General features: G+C 45.7%; 1 protein-coding gene across 10 annotated transcripts in view; it reads right to left on the reverse strand.

Annotated features, from left to right (window-relative positions):
• The window catches only part of FRYL (FRY like transcription coactivator), a 323,785-nt gene that overhangs the window by 18,086 nt on the left and 292,541 nt on the right, over positions 1 to 13,158 (reverse strand). For all 10 annotated transcript variants that reach the window (XM_059721714.1, XM_059721716.1, XM_059721717.1 and 7 more), the window contains one exon: positions 1,909 to 2,061. In XM_059721714.1, the coding sequence (XP_059577697.1) occupies positions 1,909 to 2,061 (153 nt within the window). The remainder of the gene's footprint in view (positions 1 to 1,908; positions 2,062 to 13,158) is intronic.

Genomic DNA, 13,158 nt, shown 5'->3' on the forward strand with positions numbered 1-13,158 from the left:
ATTTCACACTTGGGGTACATGTTCTTGAAATGAGAATTTTTTGGGGCTATACATGTGTCATAAGTATCCTCAGCTCCCTATTGAGGGTATAAAGGGAACAGGGGGCCCAACTGTTCCTTGGCCCTTTCACCAATGAAAAATCCAAATATTAAAGGACTCTGACATAGCAGGGAAGGGGATGAGTCCTAGAATATAGACAGACAGCTCAATTCAAAGAAGCACAGTTGCCAGACATTTACTATTCTTTTAAGTGCTTGTCCATGTATAGTCCTCTCTGTGATCAATAAGGAATTGCCCAGTGGGATGGAAGTGCATGGCCAGAGTCTGTCTAAATAATCATCACTGCATGAAAACAAGCATCAGATCTTGATGCTTGAGACAGGGAATAGTGCTTCATAACAGTATGAAGTTAATCCCAAATCACTGCTCTTTACGTTTCTGAGAGGGATAATGCCTCTCAGGAAGCACAGATGGTGCTTGAGCCCTGGTCAGCTCCAAAGGCTCTAAATTAGATAGTTCATAACAGAAGTTAAGGCAACTGGACACCCACTTTCATAATCTCTGACTCAAAATATCTTACACCTTGAACCCATCTGCAAATACTACAAAGTGACTCTATAGACAGGGAAGTCCTATGTATACAGTAAAACAATGCTCTTGGGACATTCAGATCATGTAATTTAGCCTCCCACTGACTGGTATATGGTTTGAGAGGAAAAAAGTGTTAAATATTATATCTGTTTCAAACATAAATCTTGGGCAAGAAACAGGTATACCCTAAGGATGACTTTATCCTTTTGGAATCTTTATAGGGAAGGCCTAGCCTTAAGGGCGTTTATACATGTGCTTTAGGAGTTGTGGGGAGGGGGTTGCTTTAATCAGAGCCACTAATTAAAGTGCCTGGAGCATCTTGTGCATCAGCATCCCTGCACTTAAAAATCATGGTAGGGTCGATTTAACTAAAGCTTATTTAGTTAAAGTGCCCCCACTGCCATTTTTAAGGATGTTGGAGTCTGCTGGACCATGGTCATTACCACACTTTAGGAGACTCGATTAAATCGAGCCTGCTCCAGTGTGCTGTAATTACCCAGATTGTTACCCATGGCACCCAATGTGTCTGTATTTCCCCTATGGCTGGTATAGTTGCTACTAAAATGGTGTGCGCACACACACGTGTGCACAAATATTTACAGAATGATTTTCTATCTGTCAAGACAGATACTGTAGCCTTCTATATTACAGCCAGGGGGAGAAAGGTGGTCCCAATAGGTAGCTGAGCTACTCTGTCCATCATGCCTTCTGAGGGCATGAAGAATGGAATCTATGTGGACAGTCACACAAAAATGGCAATGTTTGTTTTCAGGAATGAGATTGTTTGCATACTGATACAGTTATGTCTGTAAATTTCCCAGTGTAAAAAAGCCTTAAGGTACAAGACTATAAATATGAGGTTTTCAATTATGGATGCATTATTTAGCTTTCCAAATGAGTGAAACCTTAATAAGAACAGTGAATTCAATTAACTGATGTATAATAACTATAGGCTAGTCTATTGTTTATACTTAACACACAACATTTATTTAGAAGAAAATATATTTCACAATTTTGTGTAGTCAGAAAGGGATATAGTTTCCAACTGAATTCATAGTTATGTACTATGTTTTAATATTCTTTTGGTTTTATTTAAAAAATTGATTTTCTTTTTTAATCCCAAAAAGCTTCCTACTACTAGAATTCATGATAAGGGGAAAGGGAAAAAGGCAGATGTGTCAGCACCTCTAAAAATCTTTCACAAAAATATTATTTTGAGAGTAGTGAAATGTAATATTCTGTAATTTACAGAAAGAATAATAAATTGACAGATATTTCAATCTAGCATTGAATAACTGAGTGCACGCAAAATTTTACCGTTTCAGCGTCCACAAAGACCGTTGGACATTCTGAACAAATCATCATCATCACTTCTAATGAACTTCTAAATTTTGTTCCAATGCGCTGTAGACCGTCACCAAGAAAACTTACTGAATCATTTGTTATAGCTACAAACTTTCTTTGAATCGTCTGGAATAATGAAAAACAGAAAAAAATATTTTGCATTATTATTTCTTTTTTCAGATTAAGGTAACTATTTTCCTTATTCTGATGAAGAATATATATATGTAAACTATTCTTATCATCACATCACTTTTGTTATTAACATATTACAACACAAAATATCAACTGGCAAAAGAGGAAAAAAAACAGTAAAAGGAAGGAAACTTCTCAAGACTATGATATTGTATTATACCTCAAGCCTTTATTTAGATATGAATTGTACCAAGTAGTGAATTCTGACATGTCATACTCCATAAGAATTAATATACTCTTTATTTCCACACACACAGCCACAAATTCAATATATATCTTTAGGGAAAAGTTACTTTAGAAAACTTTTTTCATTATTGTTTTTAGCAAAATATAGCCTGTATCTTATAAGCTGTAGGGGGTATCTTAGTTACTATACACAAACTCCTATGTAAAGAGTGTGAGTGCTGTATATTTGAAAGTTTCCAAATGGCTTTTGTCTAGGCATACTGATATTTAAAAACAGGCCATAAGGATGATTTGGAGAATTACACACCACTAAACCTTGTATCTGTTGCTGGCAAATTAGTCAAAATGATAATGGAAAACAGAATAACCTTGAAAATCATGAAAAGATAGAATCTAACCCTGAGAGATTCTGCAGGTAAGCTGTGGATAAAATGGAGTTAGTTGGTATTCATTTATTTCCAAAGGGTCTTTGAGAAGAATGTGTGAGAGAGGCTATTAAAGAAGTTGAAGGATCACAAGATGAGACAAAGTATTGTCAGAGAGCAAAAACTGGCTAACAAAAAAAGCAAAAAGTAAGACTAGACAGTCATTTTTCATCAAGGAATAAGATCAGCAGTGACAGGTCAAGGTTCTCTAGTAGATCTTCTGTTTTATATATTTATTCATGATCAAGGAGTTGGGGGAAATAGTAAGGTAGCAAAATCTGCAGGTGACAATGTTATTTACTTTACTCAGGAGCAAAGAAGAAATTAATGACCTTTAAGAAGATCTACACATGCTAGGTGAATTCAACAAGTTAATGTAATGTGAATACATGTGAAGTAACTCAAATTGAAAGCAGAAATATGAGCTACTCAGGGTTCTAAATTAACTCAGAAATGATATGGATGGCATAGTATTCGATGAAATCTTCTTAGAAGGAAATATTTTTCACATAATATATGATTAAACTGTTTAACATGATACCCAGATCCCTTTTAAGTTGATACAGTAAATTTAAGCTTCAAGTCACAAAAATTTGTTAAGGACAAGGATTTAAAAAAACTTCAAAAACAGATAGGAAGTTTATATTCATATCAGTAATATCTAGAGTTATAATTGCAAGAAACATTTTGGAAGGTGCATTAAAATTTAGTGTTTCCAGTTTTAGGCCAATTTCAAAATATTAGAGACTTTACCAAGCCCTACGTGGATGATGGATTGTTTCACATATGCCTACTATGGGGCTCCTGCACTTTTCTCTAAAGCATGGCGTAAAAAGATGACCCACAGTGCTGCCAACTGCATGCAGCACGCACCAGTACTGGTCCCACTTGCTGCGTGCAGTATGCACAGCCTGTCTAGCATAGGCTGCAGACGGCACAGGGCTGGTTTGGGGTGCTTGCTCACGCTGGACAGATCCTGTGAGGATCTGGATCTGGGGCCAGATCAGCCCACAGTTGTGCTGTATGTGCCAGATCCATTGTATAGGGATGATCTGGTGTGAGTGGCACATGCAGTGTATGCTCCAGACCAACCTAGTATGCTGCGTCAGGCTACAGTCAATGCACGCTGCATTTAGCACACAAAGGCCAAGTTGGTACTCACGCTGTATTTGCCCTATGCGCTAGAACTGAGGCCAGTCTGGATTGGGCCCTAGACCAGTTCTGCTTGCCAGATCCAGTGCATGGCTGGTCTGGTGTGGGTACCATACATGGCATGTGCTAAATGCCACATGGAGGTCCAGGGCTAATGAGCATACTGCAAGCAGCACACGTGGCCAGTCCAGGCCTTGCGTTGCATGTGGGCTGGAACCAGCATGTGGGAACAGGAATGGTCTGTGGGCCCAATCCAGCCCACAGTCCAGCTCTATGCCCATCATCTGGCCTGTGGGGCTGGATGCGTTTGACATCCCTGCTCCAAAGCATTACTTTTCAACAAATGGACTGCGGAGATGTTATGTATGGGCTGCAAGGGTAGCTTTGCGGGGAGCTGCTACCATCCTACTAAGTGTTCCCAGCTCCAGGCTCCTCTGTATGTGTTACATCTAGGATGAGAAACAGTGCAGCTGCCTCAGTTCAGTCAAGGATGAAATTTATTAGCCCGAGCACAAGCCTCACACAAACATGGGTACACTGCGGTTCCTGAGCTAGTGCCTTCAAAGGAAGGCCTGAAGTACGCCTGGCAAGTTAACCACAAGGGAAACTGGCTGCTAGGCTGGGGAACTGCAATATGAGAATATCAGCTGTGGGCTCAGAAAGGTTGAAAATCATTGCTCTGAAGTATCTGACAGGAGCCTGGACTAGACGAACCTTTAGCCAGATCCAGTGAGTCAGTTTCTACATCTTTTGTATTCTTTTTATAAAAGCCCTGAAACACCATAGAAAACAAATACATTAGCAAATTATAAATGTAGCAAAATCAAACACATGCAAGTTCAGAAATGTCAGGATCAAGGCTGCTTGTACAACCTTAATTAATTCTCCTGGCACCTTTGTATTTTGATGAAGACCCCCTGTACTCTACAACATAACAGCCATTAAATTCCAGAGCAGCTATTGCTCAGGTTGGCAGCAGGAAACCTTCATTTTTGCTGCGATGTTAATTAGGATAGTTAGCTGATTTCTCAGAATACACTAATGAATCCTTTCTCTAGATCTGCAAGGTCACTATAAAAAACAGCACTCAGCTGCTGAAGAGTGGAGTCACACTGCTACTGCAAAGCTGCTCCACATGTACTAGTCACTGCAAGCAGGGCAGAGTCGCACGGTTTAATGGACCCAAACTACAATTTAGTCTTGGGTGGAATGGAGATTTAGCAGGAGTCTGGACTGTGATGTCCACCAGGACACACACCTTCACTGCTAACCAGAGGTAGTCCAACAAGCCTTGCTTTCTGTTTCGCCCTTTCATGAGCAGCCAGGAAAGAGAAATTGCTGCTTATGCCATGCATTTCCCAGAATGGTAAACGCAGCAGGAGGTCTTGGAGAAGCACAGAGAACCTGAATGGCAGAAGCCTAAGGGAAACAAAATAACAGACCTTGTGATTAATACTGATAATTCCATGCCTTTTTTCTGCTGAATTTGGTATTTTGATGATCACAGTGTATGGGGTACTGATGCAGCTTGGTTAAGTAATCGTATGCTAGTTTGTCCACCAGATTTCAGCCCCATTCACTTCACAGGATGAATGAGGTGAGCAATTCTGATTCATTAATTAGAACTGGCTTGAAAATGAAGCAAGTATGTGTAGCATCCTAAATTCTGTGTAAAGCAGGAAAATCATAGGGAATGAGATAGAAACCTGCTGCAGGAGAGAGGATAGTTTCTTGGTCAGGGCCACTGAATGCAGACCTAACTGGCGACCCACAAAGGGTTAAGTTGCAGCCCCTGGGCTCCCACTCAGCTGCCTGTCACCCCACTGCTCCAGCTGCAGAAGCAGCCAGGGTCTCTGGGCTTCCCCTCCCCCTTCCCTGAGGGTGAGGAGGTGCAGTGCAGAGCAGAGCAGCCCACAGTGCTGAGGGAGCCCACAGCTTGGGGTGCTTGAGAGGTGTGAGCGAACAGGGGCAGCAAACAGGACAGTTTGCAAGCAGCTCACTGGGAGCAACAGGAGGAAGGGGAAAAGGAAGAGGAGCCAGGCATCAGATCCTGTTCCAGGAAGGTAAGAGGGCCAGGGCTGCCTAGTATTTGGCTTGCTGAGTGTTTTGTCTGGTGGGCTATATGTTTGGGCATGTTCCCTGAGCAGCGGGGAGAGCTGCTGACTAGATGATTGCTACCTGTGTCTGACAAAAGCCCTCGCAAGAGGATATAGCCAGTCCAGGCCCAGGAGGATATAAAAGGAGACTCGCATAGTGACCAGGGAATCAGCAAACAGGGGCAGCAACCAGGGCAGTTTGCACCTCCCTCTTTGAAAAGGAGTATTTAAGGTATTGGTGACACATAGGGGGTGCACGTGCACCCCTGGCGAAATGTGTTGCAGATGCTGCCGGCGTGCCTGTGGGCAGTCACTCCTCACCACCTCCTCCCTCACCGCTGATGGCTTCTGCGGGTGGTCCCTGATTGCCGCTGGCCACCACCACTGCCGCTGGCGTGTGTGCGTTGGGGGGGGGGGGGGGGGGTCGTCGCTGACCACTGGGCAGCACTCGCCACTCCCCCTCCTCTGCTGCCGGCACACCATGGCTGCCCGCGGGAGCTCCCTGCTCAGCCCGCTCCTGCCGTGGCTGCTCATGGGATCTCCCTGCTCACCACCATGCCCCTACCGTGGCTGCCTGTGGGAGCTCCCTATTTACTGCCACCATACCCCCGCCACTGTTGCCTGCAGGATCTCCCCACTCACTGCCAACACGCCCCCACCACTGCTGCCACCTGTGGGTGGTCACCATGCCCCACCAATCTCTGCGGGCACACGGCATTCATGCTTCAAGGTAAGTTTTTTCTTTAAGAGTAACCAACCTACATAGATTTAGTGTAGGTAGCTAAAACTCACCAGTTAGATCAATACTTAAGCCCCTGGCTAACTAGAGTCCAGAGTGAGAAAGTTCACTAGGCCGCTTGCCTGGAAACTCTCTGACCTTCCTTTACTGTAAGCTTGGTGAGAGGAAGCAGGTTAGCAGGGAAAAGGAAACCTTTTGGGACCAAGGAGAAGTGAACAGGGCAGCTTACAGGGGACTTTGCTAGGGAGGGTCTGCTTGGAGACAGGGGCAGGAAGAGAGAGGAGGGAGATTAAGAGGCCGAGATAAATGGCTGGATAATATTGCAATGCCAGAGCCACTGCCAGCTCTTCCTTTGCTTGCACCTGTGAGGTGTCAATCAAGGCAGGACCACTCACCACCAAGATTTCCACCCAGGTCCTGGTTTGGCACTGTGGGAAATGCAGCTTGCAGGTTCCTTCCAGTGACAGCCCAATGGGGGAGGGCCTGCAATGCGAGTGGTGGTTCCTAGTGGGGTCCCTCACAGAACAGGCTGCTGCCCACTCCCTAGTAACTTCCTGGATTGCTTGTGCACTGCTGTGTCACCCTCCCAGCAGATGTCGGGGTGACTGAAGTCCGTCATGAAAACCAAGGCCTGTGGTTGGGAAACTTCTGCTAGATGTTTGAAGAAAGCCTTATCCACCTCATCTGGTGGTCTGTCAGACCCCCACCACATCACCCTTGTTGCTCTCCCCTCTGACCCCGGAGCTCTGAGCAATCATACACCTCTTTTACTTAAAAACTCCTCCGCTTTTCCCCTGCCTGTCCTTCCTGAACAGTTTATACCCATCCATGACAGTGCTTCAGTCATGTGAGCTGTACCCCCAAGTCTCTGTTTCTCTAATCAGGTCATAGTTCTGTGACTGTGTGAGGACTTCCAGTTCTTCCTGCTTGTTTCTCAGGCTGCATGCATTCATGTACAGACATTTGAAATAACTAATTGATTGCCCTACTTTCTCAGGAAGAATGAGAAGGCTTCTTTTGTTGCTCCCTCCTGCTTGTGCTTTCTCCAGGTCACCCGCTTCCCCACTTACCTTGGGTCTTTATCACCACCCCCTGGCTAACCTAGTTTAGGACAGGCCTAGTTTAAAGCCCTCCTCACTAGGTTAGCAAACTTGTCTGCAAAGATGCTCTTCCCCCTGTTCATCAGGCGACCCCATCTCTTCCTAGCAGCCCTTTCTCTTTGTTCCCATGATCAAAGAAGCCAAAGTCTGGCTGGTGACACCATCTGCACAGTCATGCATTGATCTATAGGACGCATCCACTCCAGCCCAGACCATTCCCTTTGACCAGAAGTATTGAGGAGAATACCCCCTGAGTGCCTGGCCCCTTCACCCTTGCACCCAGAGCCCTGTAACCACTTTTGATCTGCTCAGGTTCACCCCTGGCAGTATCATGGTGCCCACATGAATGAGCAGCAGGGGGTAGTAGTCTGCAGGCCAAATGAGTCTTGTTAATCCTTTTGTAACATTTTGAATCTTGGCTCCGGGCAAGCAGCAGACTTCCCAAAACAAGTGGTCAGGCTGGCAGATGAATGTCTCCATCCCTGGCAGAAGGGAGTTGCCAACTACCACCACCTGTCGCTTCCTCTTGGTGGCAGTGGTCTTGATTCTCCCAATCTTGGGGATGCCTGGCCTGGTCTCTTCCACCAATGGAACGTACTCCTCTGTGGGTAGGGTTGTTTTCCAGGCAAAGCGCTGTAGGTGGAGATGAAGGCTTCTGCTTGTTACCAGAGGTCACAAGTTTCCTGCTTTCACCTTCCTAGGAGTCCATGTGCTCTTCCTCCTCTAGTACTGCCTTTGGCAATCCTTCATCCACAGTCATAGGGTTCTCCTCCAGCACTGAATTGATGAAGTTCTCATGGCAGAGGATGCTTCGGAGACTTGTCACCTCCTCCTGTAAGTGGGGAAGCAGGTGACCTGGAGAAAGCACAAGCAGGAGGGAGCAACAAAGGAAGCCTTCTCATTCTTCCTGAGAAAGTAGGGCAATCAACTAGTTATTTCAAATGTTTGTACATGAATGCATGCAGCCTAAGAAACAAGCAGGAAGAACTGGAAGTCCTCACACAGTCACGGAACTATGACCTGATTAGAGAAACAGAGACTTGGGGGTACAGCTCACATGACTGAAGCACTGTCATGAATGGGTATAAACTGTTCAGGAAGGACAGGCAGGGGAAAAGCAGAGGAGTTTTTAAGTAAAAGAGGTGTATGATTGCTCAGAGCTCTGGGGTCAGAGGGGAGAACAACAAGGGTGATGTTGTGGTGGGGGTCTGACAGACCACCAGATGAGGTGGATAAGGCTTTTTTCAAACATCTAGCAGAAGTTTCCCAACCACAGGCCTTGGTCTTCATGATGGACTTCAGTTACCCTGACATCTGCTGGGAGGGTGACACAGAAGTGCACAAGCAATCCAGGAAGTTACTGGGGAGTGGGCAGCAGCAATCACAAGATGACTGAGTTTAGGATCCCGAGGAAAGGAGGATGGAGAGCAGCACAGTAAGGATCCCGGACTTCAGAAAAGCAGACTTCGATTCACTCCAGGAGCCATGAACGATGCATGCCCCCTGGCAGCTGGGGAGGCATGGCAGCAGCAGGAGCATGGCGGCAGTAAGCTTGGAGCTCCCACAGATGCTGCCAGTGCTGTCGGCAGGTGGGGGGCAGGGTGGCAAGCGCCAACCAAGGATTGGCGACCACCCACAGACACTGTTGGCAGTGGCGGCAGCAGCCAGGGGCAATCACAGCGCCTTTTCATAGGGGGTGCACAGTATTGGTGGCACCTTTTCGTAGGGAGTGCAACAAGCCTTGCTTTCTGTTTCACCCTTTCATGAGCAGCCAGGGAAGAGAAATTGCTGCTTATGCCATGTGTTCCCCAGAGTGGTAAATGCAGCAGGAGGTCTTGGAGAAGCACAGAGAACCTGAATGGCAGAAGCCAAAGGGAAACAGAATCACAGCAGCAGTACCCCTGACACACTCAGGGGGTGCACATGCACCTGTGTGCACCCCCTACGCATCACCAGTGCCAGGAACTGACGCATAGGATCTACTGGGAAGCCAGTCTGAGGGGGAAAGGAGACCAGAAGAACTGGTTGTATTGTAAAAAAAAACACAACACCTTACTGTAGGCACAGGAACAAACCATACCGATGCGCAGGAAGGCTGGCAAGTATGGTGCAAAGACCAGCTTGGCTTAGCAGGGAACTCTTCAGTGAGCTAAAATAAGAAGGAAACTTACAAAGCTTAAAATAAGAAGGCTTACTTGAACAACCAACTAGGGAGGAGTATAAGAGTATTGATCAGGCATGCAGGGATGAAATCAGGAAGGCCAAAGCACAGAGTTGCAGCTAGCAAGCAATGTGAAGGTAAAAAGAAGGGTTTCTACACATATGTCAGAAAGAAGAGGAAGATCAGGGAAAGTGAGGATTCCTGACTGAATGGGGGAGGCAACTTAGTGAAATACTCAATGCCTTCTTTTACCTTAGTGTTCACAGGTAAGGTCAGCACCTGGCAGCACAGTCTGGGGAGAAGATGAGCAGCCAACAGTGCAAAAGAACACATTTGGGACTATTTAGAAAAGCTGGACATATACAAGTCCATGGGGCCAGATGCAATGTACCAGGGTGCTAAGGAAGTTGAGCTGATATGCTTGCCGAGTCATTGGCTATTATTTTGAAAACTCTCTGTGATTGGGAGAGGTCCTGGATGACTGAAGAAGGGTAAATATAGTACACATTGTTAAGAAAGGAAAGGAGGAGGATTTGGGGAACTACAAATCAGTCAGCCTCACCTTAGTCCCTAGAAAAATCATGGAGCAGGTCCTCAAGGAATACATTTCTAAGCATTTGGAGGAGAAGAAGGTGATTAGGAACATTCAGCATGGATTCACCAAAGGCAAGTCATGGCTGATCAACCTGATTGCCTTCTATGATGAGATGACTGGGTCTGGATGCAGAGAGACCAGTGGATGTGATATATCTCGACTTCAGCAAGGCTTTGATAGTCTCTCACAACAGACTTGCAAGCTCTAGTCATAAGGTCTGTTTTCCTGACCTCTGATCATGCATGTGGCTCTCCTCTGCACTCTCTCAAGCTTCTCCACGTCCTTTTTGAATTGTGGAGCCCAAAACTGGATGGAGTACTCCAGCTGCGGCCTCACCAAGGCTGAGTACTGGGAGAATGACGTCCTGGTATTTGATGGAGAAGCATCTATGGTTGCAAGCCAGCGTTTTGCTCACTTTACTAGTTGCAGCATCACATTGAAGGCTCATGTTCATCTTGTGGTCAATGATGACCCCCACGTCCCTTTCATCCGTAGTGCTAGCCAGTGTAGCACTGCTGAACCTATAAGCATGCTGCAGGTTTTTCCTCCCAAGGTAGAAAACCTTGCATTTTTCAGTGTTAAACACCATCAGGTTCTCATCCACCCATTTCCTGAGCCTATCAAGGTCAGCCTGGATCACCCTCCTGTTCTCAGGTGTGGATGCTTTATCCCAAAGTTTGGTATCACTGGCGAACTTGGCCAGTCCGCTTCTGATACCAATGTCTACATCGTTAATGAAGATGTTGAATAAAATAGGTCCAAGGATAGAGCCTTGAGGGACCCCACTGGTCACAGGACACCACAATGATTGATTTCCATCAACCACCACCCTCTGGGTCCGACCACGGAGCCAATTTCCCAGCCAGTGGATCATGGTGGACCCGAGGCCACAGTTAGCCAGTTTTGCCAAGAGGTGATCGTGGGATGCCAGATCAAAGGCTTTTTTAAAGTCAAGATATACGATATCAATCTCTTCCCCCTTATCCAGGTGATAGGTCACCTGGTCATAAAAGGAAATAAGACTGGTCAAGCAAGACCTACCCACAACAAGTCCATGCTGGCTATCCCTCAGGATGTTGCCATCAGCCAGTCCATTAAGAATGGCCTCTTTTATAAACTTTTAAGTTAAGGAAATATGGGTTGAATGAACGAACTGCAAGATGGATAGAAAACTGGGTAGTCAGGCTCAAAGGGTAGTAATCAATGGCTTGACGTGTAGTTGGCAGCCAGTAACAAGTGGAGTGCCCCAACAGTCAATTCTGCAGCCAGTTTTGTTCAAGATCTTCATCAGTGACCTGGAATATGGGATGGAGTGCACCCTCAGCAAGTTTGCAGATGACACCAAGCTGGGGGGGAGCAGAGGGTAGGGTTAGGATTCAGAGAGATCTTAACAAATTGAGGATTGGACCCAAAGAAATCTCATGAGATTCAATAAGGACAAGTGCTGCACTCAGGATAGAACAATCCCATGCACTGGTACAGGATGGGAACCAACTGGCTAAGCAGCAGCTCTGCAGAAAAGGACTTGAAGGTTACAGTGGACTTTTAGTTGAATATGAGCCAACAGCATGCCCTTGTTGCGAAGAAAGCTAATGGCATACTTGGCTGCATTAGTAGGATGGTTGCCAGCAGATTGAAGGAAGCACCATCTCTATTCAGCACTGGTCCAGTTTTGGGGCACCCACTACAGAAAGAATGTAGACAAATTGGAGGGAATCCAGCAGAAGGCAATGAAAATGGTTAGGGGGCTGGAACACATGGCTTATGAGGACAAGCTGAGGGAACTGGGTTTATTTAGTCTAGAGAAGAGAAGACTGGTGTGGGATTTAATAACAGCCTTCAACTATCTAAAGGTGGTTCCAAAAACGATGGAACCAGACTATTTTTAGTGGTGGCAGATGACAGAACAAGGAGCAGTGATCGCAAGTTGTAGCAAGGGAAGTTTAGGTTAGATTACAGGAAAAACATTTCTCACTAGGAAGGTGGCAAAGCACTGGACCAGACTCCCCAAGGAGGGGGTAGAATCTCCATCCTTGGAGTTTTTTTAAGGACCTGGCTAGACAAAGTCTTGGCTGGGATGATATAGTTGGGGATGGTCCTGCATTGAGCTGAAGGTTGGACTAGATGACCTCCTGAGGTCCCTTACAACCCTAATTTTTTTATGATTCTATGAATGGGGGAGCCCATGGCCAGAGAACTGGGTGCACAATGCAGCAGCAGGAGGAAGGGCATCAGGCATGTGGTGCAACGGGGGGGCCATGGTTTTCGCTGGTGTAGCCCTTGGGCACTTAGATGAACAGCCCTGCTGTAATGAAACTCTGAATGGTCCTTTTAGGGGACCATATTCCCTGTGCGACTCTGGACAGATCACTTAAACCAGATTTTTTTACCCTTCTCATAGGTGATCATTAATTGTGTTCCTTATTTTTAGGAGCAACATTCTAACACCCGAGGCTTAATATTCTGAATAGTTGAGTTCTCAGCCTCAAATGAATCCATTGGTAGAATGCAAAAGTTCAGCACCTCTGTCAGCAAGTCAGGGTGGTCTGGAAGAATAAGCAAAAAGTTGGGAGTCAG

Source organism: Alligator mississippiensis, chromosome 2 (genome assembly GCF_030867095.1).
Source record: "Alligator mississippiensis isolate rAllMis1 chromosome 2, rAllMis1, whole genome shotgun sequence".
NCBI lineage: Eukaryota > Metazoa > Chordata > Crocodylia > Alligatoridae > Alligator > Alligator mississippiensis.